The following is a 19,769-nucleotide window of genomic DNA, read 5'->3' as shown; positions in this document are numbered from 1 at the left end:
ATGCTCCCTTGGGAGGAGATTTGGTTATTTCTGTCTTTCTTTGTGTGTTTTGTAAAGCGATCGTTTTCGTCTTCTTCAAAGTGCTTTTATACCGACACTAGATGTGACAGTAAAAAATTGACAGTAGATCGTGTATAGTTGAGAGTCCAGCAGGAAGAATGTCGACTGTGAGAACATTCTTAGATCATGATATGCAGATAAATGTATTAAGGGAAATAACAGCTTGAAGAGTTCAGTTTCAAGATATTTCTGGAACCAGTAGCTCGAACTTGTGAGTCAAAGGCATTCAGAGTTTGGGACTCAATACCCCCAACTATTATTTGGAGTGTTTACTTTTTTGTATGTGGAACAGGTGATGTGTATCACAGCTGAGATTTCTAGTGGATATGAAATGTGGGGTAACATTTGGAGCCAGTGGAATTCTTTTAGGGGTGGTTTGGCGTGGTCAAACTTTCATAAACTCATGCACAACTTGGTGACCTGGTTTCACAGGTCTTTGGAATATAATAATTAACTTATTTGGGCAGCCTGGAGATATAACATCACACTCGTCAGTGTGCCACATAACTCAACATCTTGTTTGTTCAATCCTACAGGCTGTGGTAGAGGGAGAAATTTCCAGAGCATGAAGAGATGCAAGTTAAAGTCCTTTAAACGGCACTGATTTGGGGAAAGAGGAAAGTCACATATAATTGCCAAGTTTTTGGTCTTTCCATGAGATGCATGGCATGGCATGCATCGCAGTCTAGTTCAAAGAGAGATGCACGGGCTGGTCTTCTCCTAAAATTAAAATTTCCGTTTTTTTTCACCATAGAGGCAGAGGAAGCTTTCTTTTTTTCAAGTGGTGGGTGTGCTGTAAAGAGTTGGTTATAGTGGACAAACATTAAGAATTGTTTTCTAGGTGGAGATAGATTGCAGTGTCATCTGTATTCATCTGGGCATTTATTTTAACCTGGACAAGAAGTTGTGCCAACGGGATCCAATACAAGTTAATCAATAGTATGGAAAGTGCATAGCATTGAGGGACGCCACACTGTACTAAATGGAAGAATGGAAGAATGGACAATTCCAAGTGTGATGGCAGAGTTCAGTTATTAAGGAATTAAATAATCCACTTTAGAGTACTTGTAGAAATTCCAAAACATTATTTCATCCTCATCAGAAGAATATAGTGGTTGATGGTATTGTAGACTGCAGGGAGGTTAAGGAGAATCAAAGCTGTTTTCAGGCCCTCATCAGAAGTGTCAAGGAGTTCTTTCTTGAGATGTGCCATAGCGGACTCTATTTCCCTGACAGAAATGTGTGTAGCAGCTAATGTTGTTTCACATACTCTTGCAATTCATCTTAACAAATCTTTTCACAATTTTGCTAGGGAACTGAATGATTTCATACCAAGGCTTGTGAGGATTTAGATGTTTTGATCCTAGGAGATCACTTGGTTACTTCCTTATGAGAAACTGGCTTGAACGAGGTTGAGGATGATATCTGACGACCAGAGTAAATGGGGGGTTACAGCGATGACAAAGTTATTTGAAAGTCCGTCATCAATCTTTAAACATTTAGATTCCCAAAAATTTGAATAGGTATTCATTCTTGTGGTGTTCTGGACATTTTTAAAATGTAAGGATTGGCCATTTATTTGTAGCTGCTGAATGTTCTTTTGTTTATTTGATAGAGTTGTTTAGGTGATTGGACATGTAGGATTCATATATTTTGTTTACCTCTACAAACACATTTTGCAATTGGTTCATTCATTCCTTAGTTAGTAAGATGCCCTCGTACTTCAAGAGCCAAAGATGTCATAGGATTATCAAAAAATGCTTACCTTTGACCCAGAGACAGACTTTCTAGGGAGTCTCAATATGGAGGCTCTGTATGCAAGCATCCCGCAGGAACAGATATTTCTAATAGTCGTATCAGTTCTTTGCAATATAAAGAGTGGAACTACATTATTCCCACACAGTTTGCAGTGGAATGTGCCCAACGTTCCCTTGTGGAAAACGTCTCTGAATACATTGGGGACCCTATACCATCAGATACAAAGGACTTGCACGTGCCACGCTTTTGCCCCATGTGTAGCATGTCTATATGTATATCAGTTTGAGGTAAACTTCTTTTATTCCAGTGAGAAACCTCTCAAATCACATACACAACCTTGGCATTGATATAGAGACGATGCATTGATTAAATTGTCAGGCACTGAATACCAGGCCTTAGAATTTAGCAATTGCGTAAATGAAAGAGGCCACTTTCTCAGATTCACACATACACTTAGACTAATTTGCCATTTTAGACCGCAACATTAAAATAGCTGATGGTGGATGGTTTAATACTGGGGTGCCACATAAGACCTCCTTAAGAGATAAACTTCCTTTTGGACAAAACCACTAAATATAATGGGTAGGCCAATCAGCTATCCTAGACATTGGTCGAATGTCAGTATCTCACCAAGATAACCAGAAAAAAAAAGAACACAACAACATGGAAGTCCTACTAACCCATTTAGCTAATGGAAAAAAATCACCACTTTCCCTCAATTTCGTTTAGGGTCAAAATGATAATTGTGAAACACTGGAGGATAGAATAGCAATGCTAACAATTGGCAACTCCTTTTTTCTTTTCTAAAAGAGGATACATCAGAAACAGACTGGTTCATACTAGATGATGTAATCCTACTCCCTGTAAGGCAGTTAACCCCCTCTGGGGCCATCCCCCATGACTTGCCTCCTTCTCGGAGAATCATCATATCCCTTACTCTACACCAACTATGATAGTTAACTTAGGGACCAGGGTGTCATTGGACATGAGGACACCCACTAATTGTAAAATGGCCACATTCCCTTGTGATCTACACTACATGGGTATGACCTCCAGGAAATCTAAATATAATTAGGGGAACACCGTAGCAATATAAGATGCCATAGGAACGCCACTGAAGTGACTGCTCACTTTGTTTAAAAGAAACACATTGATGACAACATGAGATGGTCATCCTGGAAAAGGAAGGACAGGGCACCAAGACTGACATCCATCTGCTATTACTTCTGAAAGAACAGGGATGCATACACCATTTCAGTGCTCAAATAGAACTCTTATAGAGGGATTAAATGAAAACATCACCTGGTTACAAAAAGGTGTTAGATAAAGTGTGACTTCTCTTCCAGCAATAAAGCAATTTTACCGCCAAGACCTGGAACACCCTGGCCCTCCACCTCAGGAAAACCCAATCGTTGACCCAATTTACAACGGATCTCATGACCTGGCTCTACAGCTGAACCTCCAAGCCCAGACGGATCATAAACCCCTCCTCCCCCCCCGCGCCTTGAAGCCCTCTAGGGTGAGTAGCTGCGCTTTACAAACTTCTGATTGATGAATTGATTGAAACCATCAGTTTCTAAACATCCCTCCAGCTAGTTCATCACACATTTCTAGTGGAGTGGCGTGGCTCACTGGTTAGAGGCGGCAGACCCGGAAGCAGAGAACGACCCGGGACCAGGGTTCAATTCCTGACGCGGCAGGGTCGTGGACCAGGGACAATGGACTCGATAAATCTCGCCTCGGTGCCTACTCTAATCAGGGATCACACTCGGCAACTCTGGGCATTAAGCTTGCCTCATCTCTACAACGGCCCCCCACAGACGCCGGGGATGCCTGGTTTCACCTTGGAGATACCCAGAAGGGACCATCTCACAGGGAAAGCCAGGACGGGTTCCCCAGCGGTCTTCAGCGCCAGGACACCCCGAGATGGGGTAACAGTGCGCTTTACAAGTATCATCATTACATCATTACATTATTGAAACCATCAAGAACCATCTTCTTTGGATGGTGCAGCTGCACTCACAAGCAGGCAGCTTGGCCTCCGAGATGCAGAGTACTGCTCAACGGGCTAGCAACAACCTTTTATTTTAAGATTCCTCGTGGACGAGTAAATCAATTTAACACTAACATATTAGGTACATTGATGATTGACTGAAAAAGCCCAGTTTAATTAATGCAATTAAGGTGATTTGCAGGATGTAATAGGAACCAGCAATCCATATTTTCAACTAAATCTAACGTGCGGCCCCGTTGGCAGCATTGTGTGTGTACACTCAGGGATGTGGCTTCAATTGGTACAGCAGGTGCATAGGCATCGGGGCCCAGACACCTGAGGGCTCAACTGAACCCTTTATTTTACAGTTGATACAGGAGCCCAGGGCTTTAAGTGGGGTGAAAATAACTGGGGGTCTCTCAAAGGGGCGTGACCGATGTATTTACGAAGGTGGCTTAAAACACAAAACAATAATCTGTGCTTAGCATAGAGTACGTCCGACTGCTATTTTGCTGCTTCTGTCATTTCATCCTGATATAGAATACAACAAGTAACGATACACCTACAACAAGCCAGGTCTATTGGCTCTGCAAATGGTTGTTACTTGCATAAGATAAATAAGCAACACCTATGGCTTCAATATATAGAACTTTGAAAATGCTTCAGTTCGGACATGATGAGACTGTGAAAGAATTACAAGTCTTTAAGTTACATCAAAGGCAGTGAAGGGTGGTACTGCTGCAGAGTTAAGATTTATTTTTCATCCTGAGGGTGAGAGCAAAAATGGAGTGCCAGATAGGGACCCATGCCAGCACCAGCTTTTAAGAACTGCCAGTGCTGAGCACCGGCAGGGCCTGGCCCACTTAAAGACCTGCAGGAGCCCATTTCCCAGCTTACCCTAGGACCATGACATATTGACTACACCACCGTCTTCTCCTCATTACACAACTGTCCTCCATGTGCACTGTGATCTACGTGTGCATTATATGAAAGATTGCTCTCTACTTTGTGTGACTCTCGCTGCAAACATGTTTGACTGCATAGTCTATCTGCGACTGCATGAAACCATGCATGCATCTGATGGACCATATTTCTAACTGCACCTACCTAAGTGTGCATGCATCTGATTCATCATGCAAGATACTGCTTGCCTCTGCAATCACTTGTATGTGGTTGAAACTGTTTAACAGCACTATTTGCTTACTTGTATTCCAACTGCGTCTGTATATATATTTTCCTGAATAAAATTGAAGTAGCGTTATTACATCTCTGGGTAACCATGAGCTCACTGCCCACGCGCCTCACTGCTCTGCGCATGCATGTCACTGGGCTTATAACGGACTGTGTCTGGACCTGCGCATGCGTCTTTCAGGATGTAACTTGTCATGAGTTTACACAGGAGATAGGACATTTTCTTGCCCCAAATTGCGCACATATGGAACTTTTCGTGCATGTATTTTCATGGCAGGATATGCATGCATCGAACTTTGTATGTATATATCCTCAACATATGCCACTGGGCATGCATTCTACTGAACATACATCTGACTGCATATGTGCCCGTTATATGCCAGAAAATCTCGACATTCCCTTGATGGAATCACTCGTCACATTCTCCAGGCCTGCAGGCACCACCGTTTACCCACCTCTATCACACTGCAGTCCGGCGTTCTGCCCATCAGCTTCTCGGAGGATGGCCTGCACCTTCCGATAAAGATCCGCCTCCACTTCTGCGCGGGGCATAAAGAGACAACTATTAGTTCTAGAGAAGGTTACCACACCTCGGACTTATTAAAGACAAGCATTTACAATGCAATAGGTCTCGCAGCATTAAAGTTTGAGTTACTGGCATTGTAAATGACAATGCTTTGCATTATTTTTTTTTTTAATTTGCAATTGGTATATAAACATTGTTTGTGAATGGTTAGCTGATGTGGTGGTGTCCCCGAGTGATGTGGTGGTGTCCCCGAGTGATGTGGTGGTGTCCCCGAGTGATGTGGTGGTGTCCCCTGAGTGATGTGGTGTGGGAGGGTGAGAGGGTTGTGAGGGTGAGGGGTGTGAGGCTGTAAGGGCTCCTGACCTGTGCAGAAGCTGTCGCTCCCCTCACTCCCTCTCCTCCTGGTATCGTAGCGCTTTGCCTCTGCTGGTTGTGCTTTGTGCCTCTAAATTGTTTGTGCTGCGCTTTTACATTGCTCTGAACTCTCCACTGCTGATCACTTGCTCGACTGCTGGGTATTGTAAAATCCATTTATAGCGTGATACCTCTCCTCCTGGTATCGTAGCGCTTTGCCTCTGCTGGTTGTGCTTTATGCCTCTAAATTGTTTGTGCAGTGTTTTTAAAGTGCTCTGAACTCTCCACTGCGGATCACTCGCTCGACTGCTGGGTATTGTAAAATCCATTTATAGCGTGTATCATTGCTCAACTGCTGCTGGGATCGTAGCGCTATACCACTGCTGTTTGGACCTCAATATCACCCATAGCGCTCCATTGCTCGCACAGCTCTTTCACTTTGGGCCCCAATCTCACCCTGCTTCGCTTTGTTTGTTATTATTGCTGCAATTTTGTTGTTGTGCCGTCCCTCCACCACGCTCCCGCCTCCCAGCTGCCCCTCCCACCCACTGATAGTACAGGCTGACCTTGTCCTCGTGGAGAGCTGTGACCGTCCTGACCTGTGCAGAAGCGGTCGCTCCACTCACTCCCTCTCCTCCTGGTATCATAGCGCTTTGCCTCTGCTGGTTGTGCTTTGTGCCTCTAAATTGTTTGTGCTGCGCTTTTACATTGCTCTGAACTGTCCACTGCTGATCACTCGCTCGACTGCTGGGTATTGTAAAATCCATTTATAGCGTGTATCATTGCTCGACTGCTGCTGGGATCGTAGCGCTGTACCACTGCTGTTTGGACCTCAATATCACCCATAGCGCTCCATTGCTCGCACAGCTCTTTCACTTTGGGCCCCAATCTCACCCTGCTTCGCTTTGTGTGTTATTATTGCTGCCATTTTGTTGTTGTGCCGTCCCAGCCCGTCCCTCCACCATGCTCCCGCCTCCCAGCTGACCCTCCCTCGCTCCGCCCCCTCTAATATCTACATATGTCAGAACAGCCTACGCGCAGCGTTCACGCGCTGCGGACGCGCCCCATGCGCGCCAAAGGTGCGCCAAAGGTAAGCCCGTCTACGCCCGTCCGCGCCTGGACCGCGCCCAGCGCCAAACCCCCTGGCCCCCGCACAATCCACTCCGCCCGCATTATGTACGATGCCGCTACCCTCTCAGCACTTAACACCGGCCGACTCCCTAACTGCCACCAAGCCGCCCCAGGTCAAACCCATGGACCCTTCACCTGCCACTCCTGCAAGTTCGACTGCATCAGGACCCACACCAAATCCACAAACACCAAACAGAGCTCCGACACTAACCACCTGAAATGCATCCTACTCAACACCCGCTCAGTCCACAGTCACGCCATTGAACTCTGGAACTTACTCGACACTACATCGCCGGACGTCACCTTTCTTACAGAAACCTGGATGAACGCCTCATCAACGCCCGACATCGCCATAGCCATCCCGGACGACTACAAGATTATCCGTAAGGACCGCACCAACCAAACGGGAGGAGGCATTGCCATTGTTCATAAGAACACCATCCGCATCACGACCAGTTCCGATGATCACCTCGCAGCCGCCGAACACCTTCACTTCCAGATCCACACCGACCCCAAGACCACACTCAGAGGCACCCTCATCTACAGGCCACCAGGACCCCTCACACAATTCTGCGATGACATCACTGACTTCATCAGCCCACACGCCCTCCCCTCCAAGGACTTCATTCTATTAGGCGACCTCAACTTCCACCTGGAAAAGAACAACAACAAAAACACCACCACCCTTTTGGACAACCTCGCAAATCTTGGACTCAAACAACTTGTTGACACCCCCATCCACTGTGCCGGGCACACGCTCGACCCAATCTTCACCTCCAGCAAGTACATCTCCTTCAATCACACCACAGCTCTCCATTGGACAGACCACAGCTGCGTTCACTTCAACTACAAAAAGACTACGACTCATAACCTCCCACAACCAATTCCCTGCAGAAACTGGAACAAAATCACCATCGACCGGCTCTTCACATCGCTCCACCAAAACCCTCCTGCCAATTCATCAGACCCAAACCAAGCAGCCACCAACCTCGCACAATGGATCACCCGCAGCGCTGACGAATTAGCACCCTTAAAAAACAATCCAACCAAGCGAGGTAACAAAAAAGCCCCCTGGTTCAATGATGAACTTAAGAAATCGAAGAAGAACTGCCGCACCCTTGAGAAAGCCTGGAAAAAAAACCCAACCACCGAAAACCTAGCCACCTTCAAGAACACCACCCGTAAACACCACCAACTGATCCGATCCACCAAGAAAGCAGCATTCAACGATCGACTCGACAACAACGCCCACAGCAGCAAGGAACTATTCCAACATCGTCAAAGAATTCACCAACCCCACAGCCGGCACCAACGACATCACTCCCTCCCAAGACATCTGCGACTCCCTAGCCTCATTCTTCCACAACAAAATCTCTGACATACATAACAGCTTTGAAAACTAGTCCGGAGACCAGTCCACCCCACCCACCTCCGAACTAAACCCCCCCCCCAACAATCTTTGCGCCTGGAACCCAGTCACCACTTTAGACACCATCTGCCTGATGAACTCCATCCATTCAGGATCGCCAACCGACCCATGTCCCCACCACATTTTCAACAAAGCAGACTCCATTATCGCACCCCACATTCGAGATGTTATCAACTGCTCCCTCAACTCCGCTACCTTCCCGGAAAGCTGGAAACACGCCGAACTCAGCGCCCTCCTGAAGAAACCCACAACAGACCCCACTGAACTAAAGAACTACCGCCCTATCTCGCTCCTCCCATTCCCTGCCAAAGTCATTGAGAAAGCCGTCACCAGTCAACTCGCCGCCTTCCTTGAATCCAACAAATCCCTCGACCCATCACAATCCGGGTTCCGAGCCAAACACAGCACCGAGACCGCCCTCATCGCAGCAACAGACGACATTCGAAAACTACTGGACAATGGAGAAACAGCTGCCCTCATCCTACTTGACCTCTCCGCAGCTTTCGACACAGTCTGCCATAGCACCCTCATACAACGCCTCAGCAACGTCGGAATACAAGGAAAAGCACTGGACTGGATCATCTCGTTCCTCACCGGAAGAACCCAAAGAGTCTGCCTCCCCCCTTTCAGATCAGAAGCCACCGAAGTCATCTGCGGCGTACCACAAGGTTCATCACTCAGTCCCACACTCTTCAACGTCTACATGAGTCCCCTCGCATCCATCGCTCGCCAACACAACCTCAACATCATCTCCTACGCAGACGATACCCAGCTAATCCTCTCCCTCACCAAAGACCCAAACACTGCCAAAACCAACCTACACGAAGGGATGAAAGAAGTAGCCGAATGGATGAAGAACAGCCGTCTAAAACTGAACTCGGACAAAACAGAAGTCCTCATCTTAGGATCATCCCCCTCCGCTTGGGATGACTCATGGTGGCCACCGGCGCTGGGAAACGCTCCCACTCCGACGGACCACACACGTAACCTGGGCTTCATCCTGGACTCCTCCCTTTCGATGACCAGACAAGTCAACGCCGTCTCATCATCATGCTTCAACATCCTACGTATGCTCAAAAGAAACAAGAAAGACGGTCACCCATGCACTGGTCACAAGCCGACTAGATTACGGAAACACCCTTTACGCCGGAACCACAGCCAAACTACAGAAAAAACTCCAACGCATCCAAAACGCCTCAGCCAGACTCATTCTAGACGTCCCCCGCCAAGCTCACATTTCCGGTCACCTGAAAGACCTCCACTGGCTCCCAGTCAACAAGAGAATAACGTTCCGTCTCCTCACCCACGCACACAAAGCCCTCTACGACCTAGGACCCGAATGCCTCAACACGCGCCTATCCTTTTACACCCCCACCCGCCAACTTCGATCGTCCAATCAAGCCCTCGCTGCAATTCTACGCATCCACAGAACCACCATGATGGGGGGGAAGATCCTTCTCCTACTTAGCGGCCAAAACCTGGAATTCTCTCCCCACCCACCTCCGCCTTACTCAGAACCACCTCTCCTTCAGAAAACAACTAAAAACCTGGATATTCGATAAGTAAGTACCCCCGCCTCCCTCAAGCGCCTTGAGACCCTCTGGGTGAGTAGTGCGCTATACAAATGTCAAACTTGAACTTAAGGGCGAGTGAGGGTGTGTGAGGGCAAGTGAGGGTGTGTGAGTGTGTGAGCGTGGGTGAGGCCTAACCATCAGCCTTCATTACCAGCAACTCCCAAAGTCTAACACTGAATGCAATTTTCGACTGGATGAGGGCCTTCAAATGAACATACCTGCAACTGATAAAAAGAACTGGATAACCTATGCTCAGAGTTTGGTCTGATAGTTGCGTTGTTTCTACGCTGAGCGGGATAGAATATTGTATTGCAGCATTTATAAAGCTCTTACTACACCTTTGTGAGTAGCTAAAGTACTTGGTTACAGTGTGGTGGATGAGTAAGTGTGAGACGAGCGTGTTAGCCCCCGAGAATGCGGTAGCCAATTATTTCCTAAGAGCAGCTACTGAATGACCATGAAGCTGAAAGGGTAGTCAACAAATATTGCCAGCTCTCTCCTATCTAAATGTAAGACAATTCTTTTCAAGAAGAAATTGATTTTTGCTCAATTCGCTAGAATAACCTAAAGTCTGAGCAATCAGTGGAAGACTATAACATGTGTTTCCTTTTGCACCCTCCACATTTCAACGTCTTTTAGACCTCATACTTTTTTTTACAGACGAAAGAGGCTTTTGTGTGCGAAATAAGCAACGGATTGGTACTTTTCTGAACAGTGTACACTGTTGCTTTTAATGTAAAGTTAATTTACCACAGTATGTCCAAAGCAACCTTACTGCATGGTGCTCTCGCTAACTACGCCCAGTATCTGTGCAAAAAAATAAGGCAATCTGGTTGTCTGCCTTCTTCTGAAAACACCACACGCAAAGTAGCGACTCTATAATAGTATCACGGTGAAAGATTTCCGACAGCAGCTTCTATTGCGGTTTATGGCAAAATCTCTTGAAATTGTGACTGAGGCTTTAAGAGGACCCTTTCCAACCAAAGTGCTTAAAACATACTTAACTAGAATAAGGTTTCCAATCTATTTAACTTAATGGCAGAGAAAAACAAGCACTGGGGCACAGAAGGGCCTATGCTAGAAAATCCTTAGTTGTAGGGGGGGGTTGCGGGGGGTCTTGGTGTGCTTGTGTCTGTGTGCGCGCGTGTATTTGTGTGTGTGTGTGTGTGTGGCGGTGGCAGGGGGGTCGGGAGGGTGGGCGGGGGGTCTCTGTTTGTGTGTGTACGTGCGTGTGTGTAGGCGTGCTCGTGTCTCTGTGTGCGCGCATGCGTAAGCAGGGGGAGGTGTGGCTGTGTGGTTCAGCTTTCCAGGAGAGGAGACAGGAGCTGGCAGCGAGCGCGTTCACGTGCGCGTGGCCCGCTCAATCCCGAGCGCGTGGCCAGCTCCTGTCCCCTCTCAAGGAAAGCAGAGTCACCCACAATAGGTCTCTGGCGAGACCGCGCTTTCGCGTGGTTCAACGCCACGAGACTTAAAAAACTAGTTATTACAGGCAAAATGGGATGCAGACATAGGGATGGTCCCTTACAGACAAAGACTGGGCATTCCTTCTCGTCAACCCGAAGTAAGTCTCCCAAAATTCACGATTAAAATGTATTCAGTACATGATCATTCAAAGAGCATACCTCACACACCACATCGATTGGATGCGATGTTCCTGGCAGTGGCAGCGAACTGCCCAAGATACATGGAGCAAGATGCTGACTTCCTCCATATGCTGTGGTCATGCCCTGCCCTTTCCCCCTCATGGACACATAGCACACAAACTACAAGAAGTGGTGGGAGGGCACGCATGGACTACAGCAGAGAGTTGCATATTAGGCCTTTATCCACGCCCTAAGGGTTACAAAGTGCAGGCAAAGTTTGTTGACCTAGCTCTTATTTTGGCAAAGCATCTTATCACAAGGCGCTGGCAATTGGCGAAACCTCCAACGCTGATGGCCTGGAGGAGAGAAGTAGAGTGCTGGGGGCTTCGCTGAAAGCGGGCTGTTATGGAGGGAAGAACCGCGAGGGTCATGTAAAATACTTATAGCTATGTCGTGGGATCAGCTGAACGGGTCTTTTAAGTCCATGGACATGGATGAACTTCACAACAAGCAGATGACACACACTGAGCAGCACTCGAGAACTAGCATTACCATAAGATGCATATACAAGCGTGCGCTGAACCTGGTATGGTGAGGGAGATGGAAGAAGGGTATAGCTGGTTATTGTTGGGGCTGCACCCGTTAGTTAGTGAAAGGGGAGGGTTTTTGTTTATTAATGTTACAAGCCACATATTTGCAGGATACTCGATTCAGGCTCTACTGATATGGCAGATGGCAATTTTTAAGCATATCAAATGTTTAAGGAAATGTCGCCAAATGCATGTTCATGACTATGCATCGATCTTAGCATTCCAAGCAGCTAAATACTGCATATTATGCTGTAACTGTAAAGACAGAATGAAAAGCAAGATGACTTAAAATATATGTATGATGTTGTAATTGCTGCATAAAAATCAATAAAATCTGGATTAAAAAATAAAAGAAGAACTAATTCAATGTTAGTCACCAAGCATTGGTGCAGCACTAGTGGCTCCTTCATTCGAGGCCCATTTCCTGGTGGGCACAGCTCCAGTGGCTATCACGTTGGACAGCAGGGCGCCATCTCGGGGAAACCAGCTCGGAAGGTGGACTACTCTTGCCAGGAGCTCGACCAAATTCGACATACCCACTCCAGGTAGCCGTAGCTCGTACCTGTATGCTACGACTTCATCGTATGTCCCAAATAAATCCACTCTACATCCCCATGTTACCTTTAGTCTGCCTACCCCAGGGCAGTGGATATTACACAGCTCAAGTCATGCAGACTTGAACGGACTACTTGCTCCTCCAGATGGAGTCCCTGTTTGCAGATGGTCAACTTCTCCCATTTGATATATTTGCAGAGGAAAGTGGCCTCCGACAAGGACAATTCCTCCTCCACAAACAAATCAGCACAGACTGCTGCCAACTCAGGGACCTATGTGAAGGGGAACCAGCGACACACCCTGTACTTCACACAATACTACACATGGGCCCAGGACGCCACTTAATCACCTGGCTATACAAAGCCATACATGTAGTCATGGCCATGTCACTTACTCCACTGGGACACAAGTGGGAGGATGAGCTTGAGCGGCCATTACATGACAAAGAATGGGAATACACCCTAGAATATCCAAAGAAAGTCTCCTGAAACTTGCAGTTTAAAAACATACAGTTCTTCATTCTAAACCACGCATACCTAACACCAGCACGTCTCCAGCGTTTTAATCCTGGAACACAGTATCTATGCCCACAATGTCAGGCCCCCAACGCAACATTTCAGCATATGTTCCGGCACTGGCCCACTTTACAACCCTACTGTAACTCAGTCCATTACACGCTACGGGAGGTCACAGGGCTCTCTAGAAGCGACACATGGGAGGCCTGTGCGCTGGAGGTGTTCGGACGCCAGAAATAATGCAAGGTCCAGACACGATTTGCATCACAGGCTATCCTACTAGCAAAGCGAGGGATCACTATGTACTGGCGAGCTCCCGCAGGGCCTCAGTTGGCGGCCTGGACAGGAGTGATTAGCAAATGGGGCACACCAGAGGAGGACGCGGTCAGGCACAAAGAGGTGTGGGGAGTGCGCCGGCACCGCATTTCCACAGAATAGTGCACCCTTCTTTAGCACTTCTGATAACACATGGTCGAAGCCCACCGCCTATGGCGTTGCCAGCCCCCATGTGACAGCCCGATCGGTATCCCCTATCGAGGTCCCCAGAGGGCCCCCCAAACCCCAGTGCCCCCCAAACACTATGCACACATGCCCGATCAACCCCCACAGGGACAGATCCACCACACAACATGCCCGCCCACCAGGGGCGGATTGGCAATGCGGGCATTCGGGCATCGGCCGAAGGGCCAGTATCTCCGTGCCCTCTGTGGGCCGGTTTTTTTTCTCCACTTTCCCAGCCGCACAGTGAAGCTGCATTAATTTCTCTGTCTCTGTCTCTGCAATCTCTGTGGACTAGGAAAGGGGAGAAAAAAAACGGCCCACAGAGGGCACGGAGACAGAGACAGAGAAATGAATGAAACTTCACTGTGCAGTGATTATCCGCTGTGGCCTCTCCTTCACCCCCTGCCCAGCAAAGCAATCAGGCTGAGGGTGGCTTTGGAGGGGGTGATTGTTTGCAAAAATCGGCCTCCCTGGGGGCCAGGTGTTGCTCAGGCCCCCCTGGGGCCATTTTCACCTCTGCCCCCCTGCGGCCCACGCAACACATAAACAGTGTTAATTTTTTTTTTTTTTTTTCTTAATTTAATGCGATTTTATATAGCGCGAACTTTACCAGAAGGTGTCAGAGCGCTTTACATAAGAATCAGTTGCCAAACATAAGGATTTAGGATTACATACGTTACATAAAAGACACAAGCAGAAAAAATTGCAAATGTACAAGATGTAAAGTCACACAAGGAAGAGATACAAACAGAAAGAAAAATTGCAAATGCACAAGTAGTAAAGTCACTCAAGGAGGAGAAACAAATGGATATACTCTAAGAGTCACATAGGAATGGTAGAGAGTACAAATGTCTACTGCATATACCAGTGATTAGAGTTATCTCTAAATACCTAAGGAAGGGATACGAATGGATATACTCTAAGAGTCACATAGGAATGGTAGAGAGTACAAAGGTCTACCGCACATACTAGTGATTAGAGTTATCTCTATATACATAGGGAAGGGATACGGATGGATATAATCTAAGAGTCACATAGGAATGTTTGAGAGTACAAAGGTCTACTTCATATACTAGTGATTAGAGTTCTCTGTATACATATATATACACACATAGTAGATTTTCTCAGGCAGAGTTCCATTAGGTGGGATTGGAGGGGGGATGCAGTTACAGCACCAAGGGAGGGTGGGAGGGATACAAGGGTATGGAGAAAGGGCAAAACAGAAAAGGGAAGAAACATTTGAGGATCGTCAAGGGGGAAACGAGAGAGAAGGGTACAAGACTAGGGAATGGACAAGATGGGGGGTCGGGGTCCAGAGAAAAACGGCCGAGGGAATAGTGGGCGAGGATGAATGGGTCTCGCTGTGGGGGCCAGGTGATCTTTGCAACTTGCACCATCTTCATCTCAGCCTCCCCCTGGCTACCATGGATGACCCAGCAGCTGTGTTTTGTGCTCCCCTGCCAGGACATTGCCCTGAGGCCTGGAGGGCTGGAGAGGGCTGATTAGTTTACTAATTGCAGGGGCCTCACTGCTGTTCATGTGCTCCTGAGCTGAAGGTCTGGGGAGGGCTGAGTAGGTTAGTAATAGCAGGGGCTTCGCTGCTTATTAGGTGCTCCTTCCCTGAAGGGCTCAAATAATTTTGTGACAGAAAGGGGCCTTGCTGTTTTTTTAGTTGCCATTGTCACCTTTCCCCGTGTCTCCTGTGTCCTCTCACTTTAATTCATTTCTGTGCTAGACATCTTAAGGATTTTGGGGGTCCTGGGCCAAACATATTTTTTGGCCCCTGTTCGGAACAGATTTGAATTTATAATCCAATTTCTGATCTTTGATGCCCTCTTTCAGCTGGTCACTGGACAGTGCACTACCATACTTGTCCAAATTCCTAATGTATTTTCATCTAATATTCAAGGACATTGACGTGTGTAACCAAATGGTGCTTCATGAAAGGGCACGCCCCTTGAATGTGGGCCACTTTTTTCGTCAGTGCCCAGGCCAAATTGTGATCCCAATCCGACCCTGCCGCCCATCCACATCCTCACTGCCAACCACTTATCCCCAGTTCGATCCCAAGTTAGTAAGTAGTTGACTACACTGGAAGCACCACAACCGGACATTTTACAGCAACAACGATCCCTTCTGGGGCGTAATAAGTCACACTGCAGCACTCCCAGATCCTATCTTACTTTCAGCTTACATGTTCACTAGCCTGTAACTTTGCCTCAACTCTGTGTCACGTTTTGTTTAGCAACATGCAGGTAATTCTGATGTATAACAATTTGTGATGATCCTGCAATTTGAAAAATCCAATAAAATGGTTTATAAAAAAAAAAATTAAAAAAAATAAAGCAACACGTGTAATTGTTGCAATGGTCACAACTAGTTTACATTTGTATCCGATTTGTTTTTTACTCGAAATTGAACGAAACCAAACTATGCCTTCAGTACTAATATAGCTGCAAAAAAATGGCATAAGAATGCTCCTTCCACCACTCCTGGGACTGGGCCTCCAAAAAGAAGTCCTCCGCCAGTACCTACAAAACGACAAGACAATGTTTCCGACCTCAGAGTGAGTCCAGATCACTGAGGCATACAACTCTAGAGAGAGGGAAAAGAGGGCCTGGACTCCATGAACTGGTTCTAGATAGCTCCAAGAAAGAACCTGTCACTCAGTCTCAACAGGTAAGGGGAGGATATGATCTTCAGGACCGGATGACACTACTGGCATCGGCTCACTCGGTTCAAGGCCTCCACTGCAGATGTCTATGACCTATGAACTTTGACCTATGACCTTTCAATCGACGGAGCGGATCTACAGATGCAGCATCTGATGTCAAGTCAACTTCAAAGGGTGTGGTTACAGTGGTTAAAAGAAGGTCGAAAGAAGGTCGAAAGAAACCCGCTCAACACTGTTTGAAGAGTCACGTGATGTCAGTGAATGGGATATACCCTACTGAAATGAGAGAAACCCGCTCAACACTGTTTGAAGAGTCACGTGATGTCAGTGAATGGGATATACCCTACTGAAACTAGAGAAACCCGCTCAACACTGTTTGAAGAGTCACGTGATGTCAGTGAATGGGATATACCCTACTGAAACTAGAGAAACCCGCTCAACGCTGTTTGAAGAGTCACGTGATGTCAGTGAATGGGATATACCCTACTGAAACTAGAGAAACCCGCTCAACACTGTTTGAAGAGTCACGTGATGTCAGTGAATGGGATATACCCTACTGAAACTAGAGAAACCCGCTCAACACTGTTTGAAGAGTCACGTGATGTCAGTGAATGGGATATACCCTACTGAAATGAGAGAAACCCGCTCAACACTGTTTGAAGAGTCACGTGATGTCAGTGAATGGGATATACCCTACTGTAACGAGACAGAGAATGTTGTTGCGGAAACTACTGAAGGCTTATGGGCCGGAAGTGGTATGAACTTGTCCTGAGAAAAGTCTGTATGAATGAAGTGGTCTCTACTACTTCCTATGATAGATACTAACTGAAGAGAGATTCCAGCATCCTGGAAATGAAAAGAAGCTACACTTACTGACAAGCAGCGCTTAATTTGAGCCAGTGGTTGCAGGTAAGGCCCACTGGCACTCATTTTTTTAAGACCAGCACTTATTTTTGCTCATCAGACTTTGACCCAGAGCAAGAGAGTGAAAGTAATAATTGGTAATGCCTCGGGTTCGCCTGTGTAATGAATAATGAGTTGTTATCAATCACTGTTCGGAGGAAGGAAAGAGCTCCCCGACAGGTGTCACAAGAGTGGAGAGGATGTGGCGCATCAGCCTGAGCTGCTGAATTGAGATCGGAGGATCCCGGTTCGAGTCTCAGCGGTGCAACATCCTGTGATTCTGGGTAAATCACTTGATCTCTCCCTATGATAAATTGCGCTATATAAATCTGCTGCAAGGCGAAATAGCAGTAAGAGGCAACGTTTTATGAAAAAATAGTTCCACCAAAGCAGACGTTAACAGTATTTTAGCTACAGGAAACTGATAAGAGAAGCAGAGTGGAAACAAGTATTGGTAAATGCATGAAAATATGCTACAGCCAATAGAAATGGAGGAAAAGTAAGTAACAAGCACAGGAACCAATGAAAAGCCTGGAAACCGAGGGGGTAAGCTGTAAGCCCCTTTTAAGATTTATATTAAAAACAATAGATTTCACAATAACAGCTCCAGCGCTGTGCAGGCGAAACCGAAAAAACAACCACCATCAACATCTATTTGGGGGTGGGGGCACAGAAAAATCTGGGCACTCTTCACATGGGTTCTTAGTCTGCAAAAAGTTCTCTCAGATCAGTTGCAGTGAGAAGTGTGCAGAATTCAGAATACACAACAGGGATATGGACACTCCCCCCACGTGGCAGATTTCTTGCGCACGGGCCGGCACATAAAGTGCCTCATGTATCTGTGATGTACACATGCGATTCACACTCAGAGTGTAAGGGCCCTAAATCTTCAAAGCGTTATTTAAGATCACAAGAGGACCATAGGGATGGGAGGGCGCCCATCTAGTTTTGGATGGAAAAACGTGGGTGCATAATTTGCACCCACATTGAGTGGTCTCATCAGAAGTAGGCCTATGCACAGGCAGAGATGCAGTGGTCAAGAGCAGACGTGCAGACAGCCACTCCAAGATAGCAAACTCCACCGCAACATCAGTACCTACGGTCACACAAATCTCAACTGTCAGAGGCGGGATTAAACCTGAAGTGTAGGGACGAGAGAGTGAGGCAGAAGGAGCAATGCTCATTGACATAATCCCACAGTAAAGGAAGGCTTATTGGCTGCTCAACTCCGCAGCTGACGAGACATCCTATCAGACCGCAGCCTCAATCATGTGAGATGTTTTGTGATATTACACTACCTACTAATGCAGGATTGCTAATACCAGCTTCTTCGACACCACTTCAACATAATTTCATTGGGTGAATATATTTTTACTAAGGTGTCAAACATGGTGAATTGCTTCCAGGTTGCTCCGTGCTGTCTAAGGAACTAAGACAGTATATTTTTGCAATAAGGGCGTTGCATTATCTCACACTTTAAGTTGTGCTGGCAGTTTTTTGCAAGCTAAAAGCTAAGACTGTCTGCAGGTGTGCTTACTGCAGCAAGGAACAAAGTAATGGAAGGAATAAGAATTCATCTCAGCCAGCAGCGATCACTCGGGTCAGCATTCCATTCCATAGTTTTTCACCCACTGTGCCATTCTAGACAAAGACCAGCGCGATGCAAATAAGTTTTGGCATTGCCCCAATCAAGAACTACCAAGCCAGGTCTTCTTCCAACACTTTCTGCTTCCACTTCTGTTTGGGGAGCGAAGGGGAGTGTTTGAGGTAAGTGAAAAAAACGAAATGCAGTGTTTATCAATCCAGGTATACACCTTGCAAATCTATGTACACCGTCTACACAACAGGACTAAATAGCAGTGATTGACCCTGCCTTGTCAGACTAATCCCGTTCCACTGCCCAGTTTGGTATCACTGCTTCGCCCACATGTCTACTGTCGTGTAACTTTTAAAGGCTGTGCGTCCTTTTCACTACCTCGTTTCAATATACGGATTTCATTTTCAGAGGGAAAAGTGCTAAACCTTGGCACCCTAGTAGGAGGAAAAACACTGAGCTGGGTAAACAAATTAGAATACCAAAAGTGTGCAATAGCCCTGGGCTTCTTCCCTCTGTGCAGCACGTGTTCTATTACACCTGTGCTAAAATACGGGTGTTCAAGTAGCAAACACCCAAGTACACCACAGTGGAGCAGGTGCAGTCAGTCACCTTGAGGTCCAGTGATGTCAGAGGCACTCTGCGCCCCCAGAATGTTTTTCAAATAGCCAGCTAGTCATGAGTAAGTCCAAGTTCATTGTTTGCATTATGGCCCATGAATCCTTTAATGCATCATTGCAAGTTACCCGAGAAAGAGAATAAAAGGAAGTGTGCCAACCACCTTATGTCATCACTGGTACTAAAAACACTCCTGGATTAATATTTTACATTAGTGTGC

The 19,769-nt window shown here is 46.7% G+C and overlaps 1 protein-coding gene across 2 annotated transcripts in view; it reads right to left on the bottom strand.

The window, feature by feature from the left end:
* The window catches only part of PIK3R6 (phosphoinositide-3-kinase regulatory subunit 6), a 688,429-nt gene that overhangs the window by 336,714 nt on the left and 331,946 nt on the right, over positions 1-19,769 (bottom strand). For both annotated transcript variants that reach the window (XM_086930633.1, XM_086930634.1), the window contains exon 4: positions 5,458-5,541. In XM_086930633.1, coding sequence (XP_086786759.1) covers positions 5,458-5,541 — 84 coding nt within the window. The remainder of the gene's footprint in view (positions 1-5,457; positions 5,542-19,769) is intronic.

Source organism: Lissotriton vulgaris, chromosome 7, assembly GCF_964263255.1.
Source record: "Lissotriton vulgaris chromosome 7, aLisVul1.2, whole genome shotgun sequence".
NCBI lineage: Eukaryota > Metazoa > Chordata > Amphibia > Caudata > Salamandridae > Lissotriton > Lissotriton vulgaris.
This window is presented reverse-complemented; position numbering and strand designations above follow the sequence as displayed.